Raw genomic sequence first — 19,073 nt, 5'->3', positions numbered from 1 at the left:
GTAAGTGGCTGATTCAGTCCTGACTCAGACAGGAAGTGACTACAGTGTGACCCTCACTGATAAGAAATTCCCCTTTTTATGTCTTTCTTGCTCTCAGAAGCCATTTTCTTCTAGGAAAGTGTTTTATAGTTGGAATTTCGTATCAGTGAGGGTCACACTGTAGTCACTTCATGACACGAGTCAGCCACTTACATACCTGATATTTAACTCTTTCAGACAGAGAAAGGAAAAAATAGGAACACCGCGTAGTTATTTGTGTACTAGGCACTGTACATACCCATGTCTATCTCATCATGTCACATGTCACTTCAGGTATCCTTTAAGCAATACAAGTTGCCTGGCCTGCTGATCCTCTGCCTCTAATACTTTCACCCGTAGACCCGGAACAAGCATGCAGCAGATAAGGAGTCTCTGAGTTATTGTCAGATCTGATGCGATTAGCTGCATGCTTGTTTCTGGTGTGATTCAGACAGTGCTGCAGCCAAATAGATCAGCTGGGCTGCCAGGCAACTAGTATTGTTTGAAAGGAAATATGATAGCCTCCTTATATCTCTCACTTCGAGGCTAGGAGCAAAGTGGGGCTAATCGTGGGTGTTCTGCTGCGGGAGTCGCACAAGTCTCCGCAGTTCTGCATTTGTTTGTGGTTTCTGGTTTTTCCACTTTTTTCATCTAATTTTCGCATGCAGCAAACGGTCCTAATTCTAGTGTACTTTGCCGCAATTCAGAAACTCGCATAAAAACTGGTTTCCAAACAAAAAAAAAATCGTACGGACGAAATACAGAGTACCCAGACAGCTCAGGGTGACCAAGAAAAGTATAAGGGGGATAAAAGACTGAGAAGCCCTTCTGCTACAAGCAGCGCTGAATATAATTTTGCCATCTTTAAACGGAAGGTATTTGCCATAATTCAGCTTTAAGTGAGCAACTATGGTTTCCCATGATGCATCACTTCCAAGGATGCACATTTGCATATTTGAGAGTTTTAAAAAGGCAAAATGATATTCAACTAATAAAAATGTGAGATGCAAACAAAACAAACAAAAAAAGGTTGCAATCCTGTTGAGTCCTGTTTTTATAATCCAGTGACTTCTGAAGCAGGTGGTGATATCTGCTTAATATCGCAGTGTTTCTCGGTTGCACGGAATCGGCCTGTGTAGTTTTGTCCAGCGACTGACCTGTTGTGTTCTCTTACAGCGGCTGCCTGTTCTCCATCCTCTTCCCCCTCTTCATTATCAGCGCTAACGAAGCCAAGACGCCAGGGAAAGCATAGTGAGTATCTGTAATGTGGGGAGAAAGCAGCCATTGATCCTCAGCACAGTTAGCCAATGAGAGGCGGAGTTATGCAACTCTGTGCAGCTTCAAAATGAGCCAATCAGAATTGGCAGGAAGTTCATGTGTTTGGTCCCATTCCAATCTGCATGACATTTGCATGCATTTCAGAACAATTAACATTTAAATGACTTTCTGTAATCCCCACTATGTACACATTTTACATTCTGCTTGATCCAAACAAACTCATTTCATATTGGGAAATGAATGTTTTGACTGCTTTCATATTCCTTCAGTCACTAGTATTGGCCAGTGAGATACTAGTTTAGATGGTATTAACATTTTGTAGTGGATTCTGTACCTTTCCCAATGCTATCCAAACCGAACGCCATCGCAACACACAGGTTCTTTATCAGGGCGAAGCTGATCAAACATTTTGTGCTGAATCCCATTTCTAGATCACTGAATGACAAATTCAGGACAATCAGAACATTCACACCTAATTGCTTGCTTATGTTTCGCTCATATATGGAGTTCCTACTTTAATTTTGATATGCTAGACTGGAACTTATTGTACATATTCAACACATTATAACCTTTATGGTGTTTTTAGACTTGCTGTACTTGACCACTTCAGCCTACAGCGTCGAAAATCATATGCGTCCGAGCAACAGTCACCCCCCATTCATTCGCCAATAACTTTATCGCTACTTATCACAATTGATCTATATCTTGTTTTTAATGAAAAAAATCATTATTTCTCAGTTTTTGGCCATTCTAGTTTAAAACTAATACATGCTACCGTAATTAAAACTCATGTATTTTATTTGCCCATTTGTCCCAGTTATTAAACTGTTTAAATTATGTCCCTATCACAATTTATGGCGCCAATATTTTATTTAGGAATAAAGGTGCATTTTTTCAATTTGCGTCCATCACTATTTACAAGCTTATAATTAAAAAATAAAATAAATTAGATACTCTCTTGACATGCATATTTAAAAAGTTCAGACCCTTAGGTAACTATTTATGTTGGTTTTTTTTTTTTAAATTGTAATTTTTTTATTTTTATTTTTTATAACAAAAATGTATTTGGGTAATTTTTGGTGTGGGAGGGAAACAGATAATTTGTAATGTAAAATAATGTAATTCTTTATTAAAAAATGTATGTGGGTGCAGTTTACTATTTGACTACAAGATGGCCACAGTTAAAAAATCCTGGAAGCGTACGATCACGCTTCCAGGAACAATAAAGAGCACGGGAAACTTTCTTTTTTTGCAGAAAAACTGTGGTCTGTGATAAGAGACCTTAGGTTTTTCTGCGGGGAACTTAGATCGGTGAATGGGAATTTTATTCCCATTCATTTATCGGGGAACTAACAGCAGGCAGCGGGAGCGCGCACCTCATGCAGCAGCACAGTCTATCTGGACAGATATATCCGTCCAGATAGACATAAGTGGTTAAAGTGGCACTGAAGAAAAAAAATATTATGAATTGGCTGTGTAGTACAGATAATTACTAGAATATTAGAAGCAAAGAAAATATTCTCATATTTTTATTTTCAGTTATATAGTTTTTTTTTTTAATAACATTGCATTCTCTAATATTTGCAGTTTACACACTACTTAGCATTTTAAATTATTATACAAAGCAGGCTAATGAGATTTTGAACTTTCCTCTGCAAAAAAAAAATAAAAAAAAAAATGCAGTGACCGAGACTTGAGATAATAAGCTTCAGAAGACAGAGCTCTCAGACTTTGAAACAACTGGAGTTTCTTAACTCTTCCTGTACTGGAAACAATATTAGACTTATGTCTCTGCTCCTAATGTTTTATTTCTTAGCTGTACTACACATACAAATCATTATATCATAAGTTTTTCACTTCAGATTCCCTTTAAAGCGGATCCAAGATGAAAAACTAACTATAACAAGTAACTTCTCTATATATCTTATCTAAAGTTTACACAGCAAATCTAGCTGCACACAGCTTCAACAGTTTGATTATGTATTCCTGTGATACAATGAGAGCAGCCATGTTCTGTTTGTCACATTACACACAGGCAAGCTTCTCTGCATCTCCACCCCTCAGCCTGTGAAAACTTCACTCCCCTCCACTCCTCGCCTCTGCAATCTCTGGCTAGTAACCTCCTCCTCCTGCCCAGACTGAGCTCCCATAAGCACTTGCTACATGGGTCTGAGAGTGCCAAGGCTCTCTGGAGAAGCTGTGGGCGAGGCCTGTTTAGTTAATAGGGAATTAGAGTATTAAAACAAAACAAGTATTTGGCTTGAGGAATGCCCTATAAACTACATGAAAGGAACACAGTTATACAATGAGTAAAAGTTTATCTCTGATCCACTTTAAAGTTTGCATGGTGTCTTTCACATGTCACGGGATAAATATGAATATATACATGTATAGTACATGTTAGATAACCTAAAGTAAAAGAAAAAAAACTGCCCATTTACTTACCTGGGGCTTCTTCCAGCCTCACGAAGTCTTCCTGGTCCCTCGCCATCATCCCACACTCCCTCTTTCCTCTGGAGTCGCCCTCCAACGCTAGATGCACGGCCCTGTGCCTCCTCCAACACGCTCTCTTAAACGGGAGTGCTCTGCGCTTGCACAGTAAGCAAAAATTGCTACCATGCATGTGCAGAATGCTCCTGGCTGCGGGAGCACGATAGAGGATGCGTATTACTGAGGGGGACAGAGGAGGAACGGCGGGGTGAGGGAGCAAGCCCCAGGTAAGTAAATTGTCAGGTTCCCTTTTTACGGGTACCAAAATAAATATTAGCTACTACATTTGATTGGTCCAGTTGCGAGCCGCATAACTGTTAAAATTGGCATACAATTTGCATCAATTTCATTATAATCACATAGTCTGAGTTGAGGGGATAGCAATGGCCATAGTAGTTGCTAAAGGGTTCAGGGCCAGTTGGAGGCCAAGTTTATCCACAACCTGCGTCTTTTGACAACAGCCACATGAACTAACAGTGGCAGAGCGGTATTGGCGGCGGGAAGGAAGTGACCTCACTCGTCACAAGATCCTACAGGAGCGCTCTCTCCCTTGCAGGAAGTGACATCTCTGATCACAAGATCCTGCAGGAGAGCTCTCCCCTGCAGGAAGCGACATCTCTGTTCACAAGATCCTGCAGGACAGCTCTCCCCTGCAGGAAGCGACATCTCTGTTCACAAGATCCTGCAGGACAGCTCTCCCCTGCAGGAGGTGACATCCCTGTTCACATGATCCTGCAGGACCGCTCGCCCCTGCAGGAGGTGGCATCACTGACTACAAGATCCTGCAGGAGAGCATTCTCGTGCAGGACATGACATCACTGATCAGCTATTGATACTTCTATTAGGCTGCTTACACATCAAGACGTTGCAACTTTTAGGGGAGGTTATGGTCGCATAACGTGCCCCTAACGCAACTCATGGTGGTGCGGGAGAGGACGGTAGAGTGAGCCGCGTTAGGCGGCTCTATCCGCATAAGGTCTCCCAGAGTGGCACTGATTGGCCGCCAGTGCAGTGCATATTAAGTAGCCATGTGCGCGGCTACTGTAGCGGCATCTCCCCGCCTCCTCTCCGCCCCCCACTGAGCATGTGCAAATAGTCTAACGCGGCCAAAGCCGCTAGAACGCACAGCATGCTGCACTTTCACTACAATGTGCAGCGTTACATGTAACACAAAGTGGGCAGTGTGAACAGCCGCACTTGTGTTACATTGCTGTGCGTTGGGGGAGCGTTACAGGCTGCACTAACGTGCGCCTGTAACGTCCCTGTGTGGAAGCAGCCTTAATGTGTTTTGAAGACCCACGTCCCAGGACAGGTGGTGGGTCTCCCAAACGTATGCCTCTGTCTGAACATCTGTTATTTGCTTTATTCACAGCCATTTCCAGCTCCGCCTCTTCTCACTGGTGGTCTTCCTCAGCAACCGCCTCTTTCACAAGACAGTCTACCTGCAGTCCACGCTGGGCACGTCAGCCAGCCCACACCCATCGCCTGCCAAACACAAGGCCACGCCGGGGCATTAATCCAAGTGGGGAAGAGAAGACCGTCCCCCGCTGCCATGTTTTTAACTCTTTCAGACTGAACTGGGCGTTTCACCCCGTTGTTTGTTTTTGTTTGTCTCCCCTGTTGCTGGGCCCTCCAGTCCTGGAACCCTCGTACTTCCTAGAGAATCATGCGTGTCTCACCCCAGTGCAGCTTGTCTCGCCCTGGGCCACTCACTTTTTACTCTTTGTAGTTTGAATCCTCTCCTGGGCACTAGGAAATACGCTCTGTACAGATGAAATATCCCCGGCAGCCAGCAGGGGGGCGCCTGTTCGGCGGATGCCGGCACATAGTATTAACGTTTTCCTGTTTGAAGATAGCACATGAAGATACTGAACAATAATTCTGATGATAATCATCCAGCAGAATGGTTGACAGTCACGTGGATCTCTTGTTGAGAAGTCCTGAATCGTAGCATTTTGTAGCGTTCTCCCGTTCTTTGTTTCCTGGCACTCTGAGGGTCTTTTGTGGGTTTCCAGTAGATTCCGAGCACTACGGCTTCAGCACTCAGGGATGGAGGGGTTAATCGCTCTTTTTAATACCGTAACGTTAATTATTTGTGTCTAATGGAGTTATTATGGACAACGCAGATCTTTGTCTGAGTTTGACCATTTTGTGATTTTAAAAAAGCAGCAAATGAACAATTTCTATGTGACTGACGTGTCCTGTGTCCTCCGCTTTTTTCACGTCTCTGCATTCTGACGGGGGTGACTTCTAGACAAATTGTCTGCAGTATTTATGGAGTCTGAAGTTTTACAACGTTTGGGGCCGGATTTATCAGAACCAATGCAAATAAAACTGAACCAACAGTGGTGCAGGTGCCTGAGTCAAGAATTCTGATTGGTTGATCTTGGCATCATCTTCATTAATTTAAGGCCTGAGCCCACTGACACAGTTGTGTCCACTTTTCAGTTACACTTTAATGTTAAAGGGAAGGTTCAGGGACTGTATAAAATAAATAAATATCCAAATCCAATTGTGGCAGGCAGGAGGTGCCCTCGGCGCCGCTCCGCAGGCTCCCGGTGGTCTCCGGTGGCGAGCCCGACCTGACCAGGCCGGCTGCCTGGTCGGGCTTCTTCTGCGCTCCAAAGTGCGTGTCACTGGTGCGCTCTGACGTCCTCCGGGCTGTACTGCGCAGGCTCAGAACTACTGATCCTGCGCAGTACAGCCCGGAGGACGTCCGATGACGTCAGGGCGCACAAGTAACACGCACTTTGGAGCGCAGAAGAAGAAACCCGACCTGGCAGCCGGCCTGGTCAGGTCGGGCTCGCCACCGGAGACCACCGGGAGCCTGCGGAGCGGCGCCGAGGGCACCTCCTGCCTGCCACGGGCTGGAGGAAGCCCCAGGTAAGTGGATTTGGATTTTTGTTCTTTTTATACAGTCCGTGAGGGCTCGTTTCCACTATCGTGAATCCGCATGCGTCCAACGCATGCGGATTCGCACATGTAATGCAAGTGGATGGGCCTGTTTCCACTGTAGCGTTGTTGAGGTGCGTTTTTTTTCAGCGGTGAAAAAACGCACAAAAGAGCCGCAGAATTCGCCTGCGAGTGGAATGCGGTTTCCCCATGCGTTTTTTGCCACAAATTCGCATAGGTACCATTGTAAATTCACACAGGCAGTGACATGGTTAAAATCGCATATACCCTCACCTATGTGAATTTGCGGCAAAAAAACGCATGGGGAATCGCATCCGCATGCGATTTCATTAGCGGCGGAATCCAGGCGATTCCGCACCGCAATAGTGGAAACGAGTCCTAAACCTTCCCTTTAAAGATGCTGAAAAGCGGACAGAAGCAGACACAACTGCGTTAGTGGGCTCAGGCCCTAAGGACTTGTCTACATTATAAATCGCCAGCGCTATCGCAAGCGATGAGCGATTTTATACTACAACTAACAACTTGAGCAGTAGCAATAATTCATATATATATATATATATATATATATATATATATATATATATATATATATATATATATATATATATATATATATATATATATATATATATATATATATATATATATATATATACTTCAACTCTAGGGTAATTAGCATAGCTACAACATGTTAAAGAGAAAGTACTCTAATGCTGGGAATACACGTTTCGTTTTTGCCTTCGTTTAAACCTTCGATTTGTTCGGTAAACGAATCGAGTGTTGAAAACGTATGTGAAAATAGTCATAATCTCATTATAGTTTCGATTAATAGACCCCAAAAACGAACGACTAGTGATCGAACATGTTTGATATTATCTCTCTTTATCCATCTAATCGAGCCATTGGTAGGCTTGATGGCTGTTCAGATCGATTATATATTCGTTTATGCTAGTCCGTCCCTGTAAAAAGGGATTTTCGTTTCGTTTCTTTGCAGCCTTCAATCATTGGAAAAACGAAACCATCAGAATCGAAAAAAAAAACCGAAACCGTGGGTGGTGATATTAACCGTATGACCGATTATTTCGGGATCGAAAAGGCCAAAAGGCACAATTTAAACGAAGGCAAAAACGAACCGTGTATTCCCAGCATTACTGAGTGAAAACCATGACAAAACACCATGGATAAAGTTGCAAAAATAGTACAAAATTTATTAAAGCTCAAAACACAAACTAACATTAAAAACCATTTCAAAAGTTCCCCAAACGTTGGTTGTAACCAAACATCCTGAATAAGTCTATACCCCAACAAGTTTATATGATATAATTAATGACATGAAACATAAGAAAACATCACTCTGGTTGGCAAGACCTGTGTATGAAACTTTGTATAACAAAAAGTGAGGTGTGCGATTCTACACCACAAAAATGTAGCTCTATGCCTGGGTAAAAAAACCTAGTGACAATTACAGTGCCCCTAAATGTCCTAACGAACTTCAGTTTGTATAAAATGTGTGCTAAACATTTTATACTGTGATTTTTTTTTTTTTTTTTTTTAGGGTGCGTTTCCACTAACGCGAATTCGCATGCGTTCCCCGCATGCAAATTCGCATAACCAATAAAAGTGAATGAGCCTGTGTCCACTTGTCAGGAAAACGGAGCGTTTTCTTGTGCAGGAAAAATCTGCTCAGCAGAGCCATCCGAATTCGGACACCGCACACACGCATGCGATTCGCATACAATGTATTTAATAGGGAATTCGCATGGTGTTTTTTCATATGAATTTTCATGCGAATTCGCATACGATTTCGCATGGAATCAATGAAAAAGCACACAGGCACTGACATGGTTAAATTCGCACACAGCGTCATCCATGCGAAATCGTATGCGAATTCGCGGTAAAATTCGCATACAACCGCATGCGATTTTGCTCCTGCATGCGAATTCGTCTGCGGAGAATCCGCGGCGATTTCCCACCGCACTAGTGGAAACGCACCCTTACAGTACTTTTCCAAGCACTATTTGCTTAGAAAAGTGCTATTATACGCACTTTTATAAGCGCTTTTGCTCAGAGTGATTTTATTCACTTCCTGACGTCAGTAAGTGAACTCTTGTAGCCGGAAATGAATAAATGCAATTTATTTATTCATGAAAGCGCTGGGGAAATCGCTATACAAAGCACTTTTTCAAGCGCTTTCTGATTTCCCTATACCTTCCATTGAGCGCTCAGAAAATGGTACATGTAGCGCATTTGCGATTTCTAGAAAAATGAAACGCTTACATGTGTACACTGTCATAGGAAATCATTGCACATGCGCTTTTAGGGCGATTTGTAAAATCACCAGCGCTTAAAGAGACTTTGAAGTCTCTTTTTTTTTTGTTTTGTTTTTTTACCTGATTTTGTCATAAAATCCTCTTCAGCATGAATGCCCAAGTGGAATCGCTGCATCCCCGCGGCAGAGGAGTGATTTATTACAGAGAAATAGACTTGCAAAGTTCCATGGCTTGTGGAGTTTTACTTCCTAGAAGAGGCAGTGATTTAGGCTGTAGCTCTGCCTCCTCCGCAGTCAATCTCTGCTGATCTCCGCCTCCTCCCCGCCCCTCTCAGTCTTCTTTCACTGAGGGGTGGGGAGGAGGCGGAGATCTGTGGAGATTGACTGCGGAGGAGGCAGAGCCCTGGCTACAGCTCAAAGCTCTGCCTCTCCAGGACAGCAAGATCTGTGACCTGCACAGTCGTGGAACTTTGCAGGTCTATTTCTCTGTAATAAATCACTCCTATGCAGCGATTCCACTTGGGCATTCATGCTGAAGAGGATTATATGACAACATTGGGTAAAAACAGAGACTTCAGATTCTCTTTGAAAAAAAAAAAAAAAAAAAAGCAAACGTTTACAATGTGAATGAGCCCTTAAAGAGGCACTTAAGTGAGAAAAAAAAATGAGTTTTACTCACTTGGGGCTTACCTCAGCCCCCTGCAGCTGATCGGTGCCCACAACGAGTCGCTCTGATGCTCCGGGTCCCGCTGGCGGCCACTTCCGGTTTCGCCGTCAGGACCCGTTAGGCTGGGGAACGCGGCTGATACTACGCGTTCCCAGCCAAAATAGCACCCCTATGCGGCCATATGTCCGCATAGGCACCCGTATGCGGACATATGGCCGCATAGGGGTGCTATTTTGGCTGGGAACGCGTAGTATCAGCCGCGTTCCCCAGCCTGACGGCGAAACCGGAAGTGGCCGCCAGCGGGACCCGGAGCATCAGAGCGACTCGTCGTGGGCACTGATCAGCTGCAGGGGGCTGAGGTAAGCCCCAGGTAAGTAAAACTCAATTTTTTTTTTCACTTAAGGTTCACTTTAAAGAGACTCAAAGTTGAGATCAGGTAAAGATTTTTTTTTACTTACCCCGGGGCTTCCTCCAACCCCATAAGCACGGATGCGTACCTCGCTGCCCTCCGTTTAACAGCAATCAGCCCCAGTAACTTGCTCAGACGAGCTTATGGGGCTGAAAGAAGCTCCAGGTAAGTAAAAAAAAAATCTTTAGCTAATCTCACCTCTGAGTCTCTTTAAAGATTAACTTTACCGATATATAGAAGTATGGGGAACAACAATCAATACATTGCAAAGTGGGAAGTGGAAAAAAAAGATTGATATTTCGACGTTTAATTCATTTATGTTGTTTGATCTACTGTGAGCCTGCTGGTCATCATATTTACTACTGGCAGACATGAAAAAAACCAGACAGCACCAAGTGCTATGATGTATAAAAACACCCACTAACAATCTGATAGGGTAAAAGGTGGTTGTGTACACACACTCACACTCACTCTCCCTCCTTTATAGGGGAATATAACCCAGCATTTCAACTTTGCTCTAAAACATTATTTACAGCATATTTATATGCAACCAGCATTTATTTTATTTTTTTTACTAGACCAGCATTGGAAGGGTTACACACAGAGTTTTAGGGCTCGTTCCTACTGTTGCGACGCGATTTCGGCCGCACTCTGACGCTTGTAAAAACGCATGCGGATGCGTTTCCACATGCGTTTTTACCCGCGATTTCGCATGCGATTTCGCATGGCAGGGTGCCATGCGAAATTAACCATGACACTGCCAGGGCTAAATAAAATTGAAAAAGGTGCGAAATCGCACGCGAAATCGCGGGTAAAAACGCATGTAACAAACGCATGCGTTTTTACTATTAAATACATTAGCGGCGATTCGCACGGATTCCCGACGCAGGCGAAATCGTTGGCTCTTTTGTGCGTTTTTTTCACGCTGAAAAAAACGCACCTCAACAACGCTACAGTGGAAACAGGCACATCCACTTGTATTACATGTGCAGATCTGCATGCGTTGGACGCATGCAGATTCGCGATAGTTGAAACGAGCCCTTAAAGTTCCATGGAGTGAAATGCAGAGGCATCTGAAGTGTTGATAGATACATTTAAGTAAACACAATATAACAGGTGAGGAATGTGACTCTCTCTCTGGCCTAGTGCACAGCAAAACGGTTCGGCTGCGGTTTGCGATCCGCTTGCGGGTGCGGATCCATGTTTCTCAACATTTTATTGGTATGTACCCCTTTTAAAACCCTGTACTTACTAAGTATCCCCTAGCATAGTAAACGTTATCACAAGTACCCCTTGACAAATATATATTTAATCGTAGTACATGATAATTGGTTCTAAACACTTTCCAAGCATTTACTATTGCTTTTAACTAGCTAAAATACTAATTTGATGTTACTTAAATAAGATTTATCATTTTCTAGAATTCTAAATTGGTTATTTTTGGTGAAGTATATCAAGCCTGAGTACCCCCTGGAACCATCAGAAGTACCCCCTGGGGTACGCGTACCACACGTTGAGAACCTAGGCGCTAGGGTAATGTATTTCAATGGGCTGGTGCACACCAGAGCGGGAGGCGTTTTGCAGAAACGCATACTCCCGGGCTGCTGCAGATTTTGGATTGCGGATGCGTTTATGCCTCAATGTTAAGTATAGGAAAAACACAAACCGCTCTGACAAACGGCACTTCAGAGCGGTTTGCCAGGCGTTTTTGTTACAGTAGCTGTTCAGTAACAGCTTTACTGTAACAATACATGAAATCTACTATACCAAAAACGCTTCACAAAACCGCAAAATGCTAGCTGAAACGCTACAGAAAAAGAAGAAAAAGCGTTTCAAAATCTGCTAGCATTTTGCGGATCTGCTAGCGGTTTTTGGTGTGCACCAGGCCTCTGTGTCCCGGAGCTCCTGCAGTCAGTGTGTCACATTCCACACTTGTTACATTGTGTTTACTTAAATGTATTTATCTAAACGGCAGCATATCTTTCCACGGAACTTTAAAGCTCTGTGTGTAACCCTTCCAATGCTGGTCTAGTAAAAAAAAAAAATGCTGGTTGCATATAATATGCTGTAAATAATGTTTTAGAGCAAAGTTGAAATGCAGGGTTATATTCCGCTTTAAACTCCAAGGGACTATACAATATCAGAAATTTACTACAGTAGAATCTCGTTATAGTAAACTTCTGTATATAGTAAACTCAGTCCTCCGGTACCAGCAAATGTGTCTATATCAGTGATAGGCAATATGGGTAGAGAAAGAAAGCCCATAATACAGCACCACTCAAGATATATTCAAAAATGTAACAATTTATTTCACATAATAATAATTGACATAATGGGAGATTCAAGTATGAATAAAAACAGTTAAAAAAGACCTCATAGTCTTAAATGACCAGCTGCAATAATTCATATATTCAATGCATAAGTTAATGATAACACATATGTAGCAAATGATCTACTAATAAATAGCAAAGATAAACCAAACTGGTGGGCAACAATTTAGAGCCCACCAGTGGTAGAACCCGGGTTCAGTAAATGTAAAGTGCTTAGTGATAATAATTGCATATAATTGTGCAATAATAATACAAAAAACAAACAAACAAAAAACAAACTGCATATACCAACTGTAACAATATGAGCAGCCTAATAGGTAAAGTGCATATGAGCAAAGGGTGAGAAGTGAAAAAAAGGAGAAGGATACTTAGCCCAGGATACTAATAATAAAGGCAGCTGGAAAAGACTTTCCAGCTGCCTTTATTATTTAAGACTATGAGGTCTTTTTTAACTGTTTTTATTCATACTTGAATCTCCCATTATGTCAATTATTATTATGTGAAATAAATTGTTACATTTTTGAATATATCTTGAGTGGTGCTGTATTATGGGCTTTCTTTCTCTACCCATATTGCTTCTAGTTGGGCCCTTAGCACGCTCTCATGTTTTGTTAGTGTTGCGGACGCATTGTTTTGCTATATCAGTGATAGGAAAACTTGTGGGACTTGTAGTTCCTTAACAGCTGGAGAACTGAGTTTACCTATCACTGGTCTATATAAGTACAAAATGTATGACCAATTCTGATATAGTAAACTATTCTTTTTGCTCATAAAATCAAATAATTTGATATGTTGTTAAAATTTGGTTTGGTGACTATAAATTAAATGGTACCTGAGATTGATTAATAGAAGAATGTTATACATACCTGGGGCTTCCTCCAGCCCCCTTCAGACCAATCAGTCCCTTGCTGTCCTTCTCCACCACCTGGATCTTCTGCTATGAGTCCCGGTAATTCAGCCAGTCAGCACAGTCCAGCCATGTGCCTACATACTATAACAAGTTTTATTATATACCAGGTGTTGCTCCCATAGACTTATGATGGAGATTGCCTGGGACCTGGAAAGGTAGTCTAACCTCCTTGGCGTTATGATTCTTTCCAGATTTTAGGGTCTAAAAGCAGTGCATTTTTTTTGCACCCTTTCAGACCCTAAAACCTGGAAAAAATCATACTGCCAGGGAGATCTGAAGCAGTTCTGCAATCACTCTCCTTCCTGGCTTCAGAGCTGCAGTTATGCCTCCTTCCTACAGGTGGCACTGCAACTCAAGTGAAATTGCCAGCGATCTCACCAGCAGGAAGCAGAGCCCCGGAGGAGAGGAAGAAGAATGCGTGCTATATTCTGCACAGATTTCCTGGCGGCTATCCCAAACAGAGGTTGGAATTACTGCTCTTAGCTGCGGTTTTCTGCCCCGACCCTAGCTCGGGATTCACCGCCAAGGAGGTTAATATACCCAAATGTCTACTATACCAGAGTTTATTGCAACAAGATAATATATATTATATATCCCGTATTTTTCAGACCATAAGATGCGCTTTTTCTCCCCCAAAAGTGTGTGTGTGTGTGTGTGTGTGTGTGTGTGTGTGTGTGTGTGTGTGTGTGTGTGTGTGTGTGTGTGTGTGTGTGTGTGTGTGTGTGTGTGTGTGTGTGTGTGTGTGTAAAATTGCTGCAGTGTCCAGTGATTTTTCTGCGTTATCGCGTTTTGTGCGTGTGAATGGGGCCTTAGACAGGTGCTCTTTGTCAAGGTGCACTTAGTGGTCCTGCATGCTGCGACACTTGGTTTTGGGCCTTACAATATCTGATAATGCAAAAGTCCCTGCAAGTGCTGTCCGTATCAGAACACCCTGGACTGGAACACAATTTTGAGAACGGATGAATTTCCAAAATCCTGATTTGCTTGCGTTACGTAAACAATTGTAATTACAAAAAATGATCGTAATTACGAAATTCCCCATAAACGTGAAATTTCGCGTAATTTTGTGAAATTCGTATTGTTTTGATTACGGCCATAAGCTTAATTTCGCGAATTACGCGTGATCATAATTAGGTCATTACGCTCATCCCTCCCTGTAAAATTGTGAGCGGGCAGCAAGTGGGTTTGAAACTCCCCTCGTTTACTAATGTCCAGCGTCGTCTCCATGGCAACAGGACGTGCTGCTGCCAACATGTAATACGATGACGTGACATCCTGTTGCTATGGAGACGTGACGTGACGTGAGATGGACATCTGTGAGTGAGGGGAGTTTCAAATCCCCCGCTGCCCGCTCACAATTTTACAGGGAGGGAGGGGGGGAAGGAGTGCAATATGGCCACCTGTTGGCGGGCCGGATGAATCAACGCAAGCTGGTCAGATTTGGCCCGCGAGTCGTAGTTTGCACAACGCTGGTCCAGATTGTCTTTATTTTTATTTATTTGGACAGAGGGTGATACTGCTTGCTTCTCAGTTAGAAACAGACGTTATTTCCCACAATGCAATACAGTTCACAGACCGCAAAATGTCAGGACTGCGTGCGTGCGTTCACCACAATATCCGCCACACAGACCCCCTGATGATCTACAGCATTTGAGAAAATACTTCTCACGGTAAAGGGAATATTGGCTACTGATTGGAATACAGTTCAATCCTGTTCCTCCCTAACTTTTGCTCAAATTTTCTTTGCTTTGGTTTAGTAAATTGGCAGGCGCAGTAAGTCTGTGGCAGTACACACGCACTCCCGCAGAAAGACATAGCCGGCGCACACGTCAGCTACGACTTCCCGCGGACTTACTGCGCCTGCACCGTCCCCGCTGACCAGGGCTTTAGAATGGGTCCGGTTACGGATGAATGGAAGGAGACACCTGGCGAGGTGCTGTAAGCCTATGCGCACCTCCCACTCACACACAGGGCGTCCATTTCCGATTCTATTTAGGACTAAGGTGTCCTTTAAAGAAAAACTTTAAAGGGAACCAGAGACGAAGCCTGGGTAAAAAATGAGAAAAGATGTTATACATACCTGGGGCTTCCTCCAGCCCCATAAGCCTGGATTGCTCCCACGCCGCCGTCCTCCGCTGCCTCTACCGCCGCTACCGGGTCCCGTCACTTCCCGTCACTTAGCATACCGCTAAGGCTGCATCTGAAATGACCACCAGCTCAGTGTGTAGCACCTAAATAGATTTTCTGCACACTTCGCATTCAATTCAGATGCAAATCATATGCAAATCTGCTACTACTTATTATGCAAACAGGAAACTCAGGAGGAGGGGCTGGGAGCAGCTAACCTAATAGTTACATAGTTACAAAGTTAAGAAAAGGTGGGGGGAAAGGCTGCGCATCCCTAAACACATGCTGCAATTGAATGGTTAATCGCACAGGCATACACCGCCTCTGCCAGACTGAAAAATGCATGCCCTGCATCCAAGACAAATGCTAACATTTATTAAGCTAGGAGGAACTTTAGCTTCCAATATGGTTTGCATGCAAAGTATATTATACTAGACACTTGCGCCACGGTGAGGCAAACCTCCGGGCAAGTGACCTAACCTAAATTTAAAACCTTGGGAGCAGCTAAGCAAAAAGAAAATGTGTAACTTACATTTTGTTGAACAGCGAGGAGAACGCCAGCGCATACCGCTAAGGCTGCATCTGAAATGACCACCAGCTCAGTGTGTAGCACCTAAATAGATTTTCTGCACACTTCGCATTCAATTCAGATGCGACCAGTTTTACGCATGCACAGGGGCTCCCTCCGGCTTTGTACGCATGTGCCTGCGTGGTGCAGAGGGAGCGCACTGCGCTTGCATCGACTGGCTGAAATGACGGGACCCGGTACCGGCGGATAGAGGCAGCGAAGGAAGGTGGCGTGGGATCGATCCAGGCTTATGGGGCTGGAGGAAGCCTCAGGTATGTATAAATAGGATATTTATTCGTCTCTGGTTCTCTTTAAATAAAAAAAAGTTTCTTAACTCTCCCTGTACTGAAAACAATATGAGACTCGTATCTGTGCTACTAATGTTCTGTTTCTTAGCTGTACAACACATGCAATTCATTATCTCATAAGTTTTTCACTTCAGATTTCCTGAACCTGTCTCAACATTTCTAAACTGGCATGGCGCTTTAAAGCGGACCAGAACTCAGAACTTCCACTCTGCTGTAAAGGATAAGCAACAGCATAATAGCCTTTAGGCTGCTTTGACAGTGGGACGTTACAGGCGCACGTTAGTGCAGCCTGTAACGCAGCCCAACTCACAGTAATGAAAAATCAATGGGCTGTTCACAGTGCCCACGTTGCGTTACATTGTAACGCTCCACGTCTACATAACGTACTGCATGCAGTACTTTATACGTAGCTAAGCCGCGTTAGCCTGTTTGCACATGCTCAGTCATGTTGGGGAGGAGCGGCCAGGCACATGGCTAATTAATATTCACTGCACGATGTGACGTGCAGTGTTTACTTCCTGGAGCGGCCGCTCTGTGCGGCGATTGGCTGGCGGGACCATGTGATGCCGCATTTGTCCAAAGGTACGCATCACTGACGCCAGAGTGAGCTGCACAACGCGGCTCAGTCTGACGTCCATGTCCAGCACCACCAGGCGTTGCGTTAGGGGCACGTTATGCGACCATAACGTCCCCTAAAACGCAACGTCCTGGTGGGAAAAAAGCCTTAAAGGGACTCCGAGCTCACAATAAAAAAGAAAGTTGAACTCACCTGGGGCTTTCTCCAGCCCAGTGCTGGTCGGGAGGTCCCACGACGGCGTCCTGGCTCCTCTCCAACACCCCGATCCGGAATGGCTGACAGGCCGCAGCCCGGGCGACACTCTCCCGAGTGTCGGGCTGCTCCTTCCGCGTATGACGTCACACGCCGGCCGCCTCACGTCATCACGGCGGCCGGCGTGAAAGTACTGCGCATGCGCGCTTTAATCGCGCATGCGCAGTACTTTCACGCCGGCCGCCGTGATGACGTGAGGCGGCCGGCGTGTGACGTCATACGCGGAAGGAGCAGCCCGACACTCGGGAGAGTGTCGCCCGGGCTGCGGCCTGTCAGCCATTCCGGATCGGGGTGTTGGAGAGGAGCCAGGACGCCGTCGTGGGACCTCCCGACCAGCACTGGGCTGGAGAAAGCCCCAGGTGAGTTCAACTTTCTTTTTTATTGTGAGCTCGGAGTCCCTTTAAAGAAAACATTTTTGTTACAGCCGGTGATATAAATCCTGCAATAAATATGCAGTGTGCATACTTACCTCTTTCATGGAAGCAGCCATAGGGTTAACATTCTGCGTTTACAAATAAGCTGCTTTCCACGGCAGACAGCTGAGAGATAAAATTACACTTGTGATTAGTCACAGATGAGGGGGAATATGGATTTTTCCTTTTAAAATAATACCAGTTGCCTGACTCTCCTGCTGATCCTGTGTCTCTAATACTTTTAGCCACAGCCCTTAACAAGCATGCAGATCAGGTGCTCTGACTGAAGTCAGACTGGATTAGCTGCATGCTTGTTTCGGGTGTGTGATTCAGCCACTACTGCAGCCAGAGAGATCGGCAGGTCAGCCAGGCAACTGGTATTGTTTAAAAGGAAACATCCATATCCCTCCCAGTTAAGGTTCCCTTTAAAGCCTACCTGAATCAGGGATTGAAATAAAATTGGAAACCTCAGAAGTGGGAAGTGTCTGGATAGCCCAGAGGTTTCCCTGATTTCCCCTGTGGCCCACCGTTCCAGTGCTGGGACTTTCTAAGGATATTCGTCAAAGGTTTGTGGAATCTGCTTTTGTGACCTCGCTCATGTTTGTGTATAAGCTTATCTGTACTGCGCATGTGCAAGTGTGGTACGCGCATGGCCAGTAGCACAAGGCACTTGCACACTGCTTTTTAAACTTAAAGGGGAACTGAAGTAAGAGGTATATGGAGGCTGCCATATTTATTTCCTTTTAATCAATACCAGTTGCCTGGCAGCCCTGCTGGTCTATTTCTCTGCAGTAGTATCTGAATAACACCAGAAACAAGCATGCAGCTAGTCTTGTCAGATCTGACTTTAAAGTCTGAAACACCTGATCTGCTGCATACTTGTTCAGGGGCTATGGCTAATACCGGTAGTATTAAAGGCAGAGGATCAGCTGGGCTGCTAGGCAACTGGTATTGACTAAAAAGGAAAGAAATATGGCAGCCTCTGTATACCTCTTACTTGAGTTCCCCTTTAAGCTTTTCCTCCTCACAGATTTACTTTGAGGCCGGTTTAAGACTGCAAACCAGTGTTAGTGATGCGGTGCGTCGCTCCCGACGCACTGCCAAAAACAGGCCTTCAGGAAACACTGCGTTATTGCACGGTGTTCTCTGTCTGCCCACCAGCCAAGCAGGAAGTGACGTGCGCTTGTCATCACTTCCTGCTTCGGGTATGCGGAAGCATATTGTTAAAATACGCTTTCGCGCATGCACTCGGCGACGGCGTGTCAGTAATTTCTTAAAAAAACGTGTCACCATAGACTAGCAAGACTTCCAGGCCGACACAGATAACAGCAACTCATCGCCGAAGCCGTGAGGTAATGGTAGTTCTGGACCAGCGGGGATGTGGCGAAAACCTCACTTCCGCCGCTTTGCACTGTAACGTGCCAGTGTGAAAGTCTCCATAGACTTTAATTTCCCAGCGGTGTGATGCGGTCACAATTCTGCAGCGCACCACCACCATGGTGTGAAAGGGCCATTTGGGTTTTTTTTGTAAAGCATGACTGTTA

The 19,073-nt window shown here is 44.4% G+C and overlaps 1 protein-coding gene across 3 annotated transcripts in view; it reads left to right on the top strand.

The window, feature by feature from the left end:
• Positions 1-5,977, top strand: part of EI24 (EI24 autophagy associated transmembrane protein) — a 31,875-nt gene extending 25,898 nt beyond the window's left edge. For all 3 annotated transcript variants that reach the window (XM_068238882.1, XM_068238881.1, XM_068238883.1), the window contains exons 10-11: positions 1,195-1,269; positions 5,159-5,977. In XM_068238882.1, coding sequence (XP_068094983.1) covers positions 1,195-1,269; positions 5,159-5,303 — 220 coding nt within the window. In that variant the 3' untranslated portion in view covers positions 5,304-5,977. The remainder of the gene's footprint in view (positions 1-1,194; positions 1,270-5,158) is intronic.
• Positions 5,978-19,073: the final 13,096 nt, after the last annotated feature.

Source organism: Hyperolius riggenbachi, chromosome 6, assembly GCF_040937935.1.
Source record: "Hyperolius riggenbachi isolate aHypRig1 chromosome 6, aHypRig1.pri, whole genome shotgun sequence".
NCBI classification, from domain to species: Eukaryota; Metazoa; Chordata; class Amphibia; order Anura; family Hyperoliidae; genus Hyperolius; species Hyperolius riggenbachi.
The sequence above is the reverse complement of the archived record's forward strand: the minus strand, read 5'-3'. Positions and strand labels throughout refer to the sequence as shown.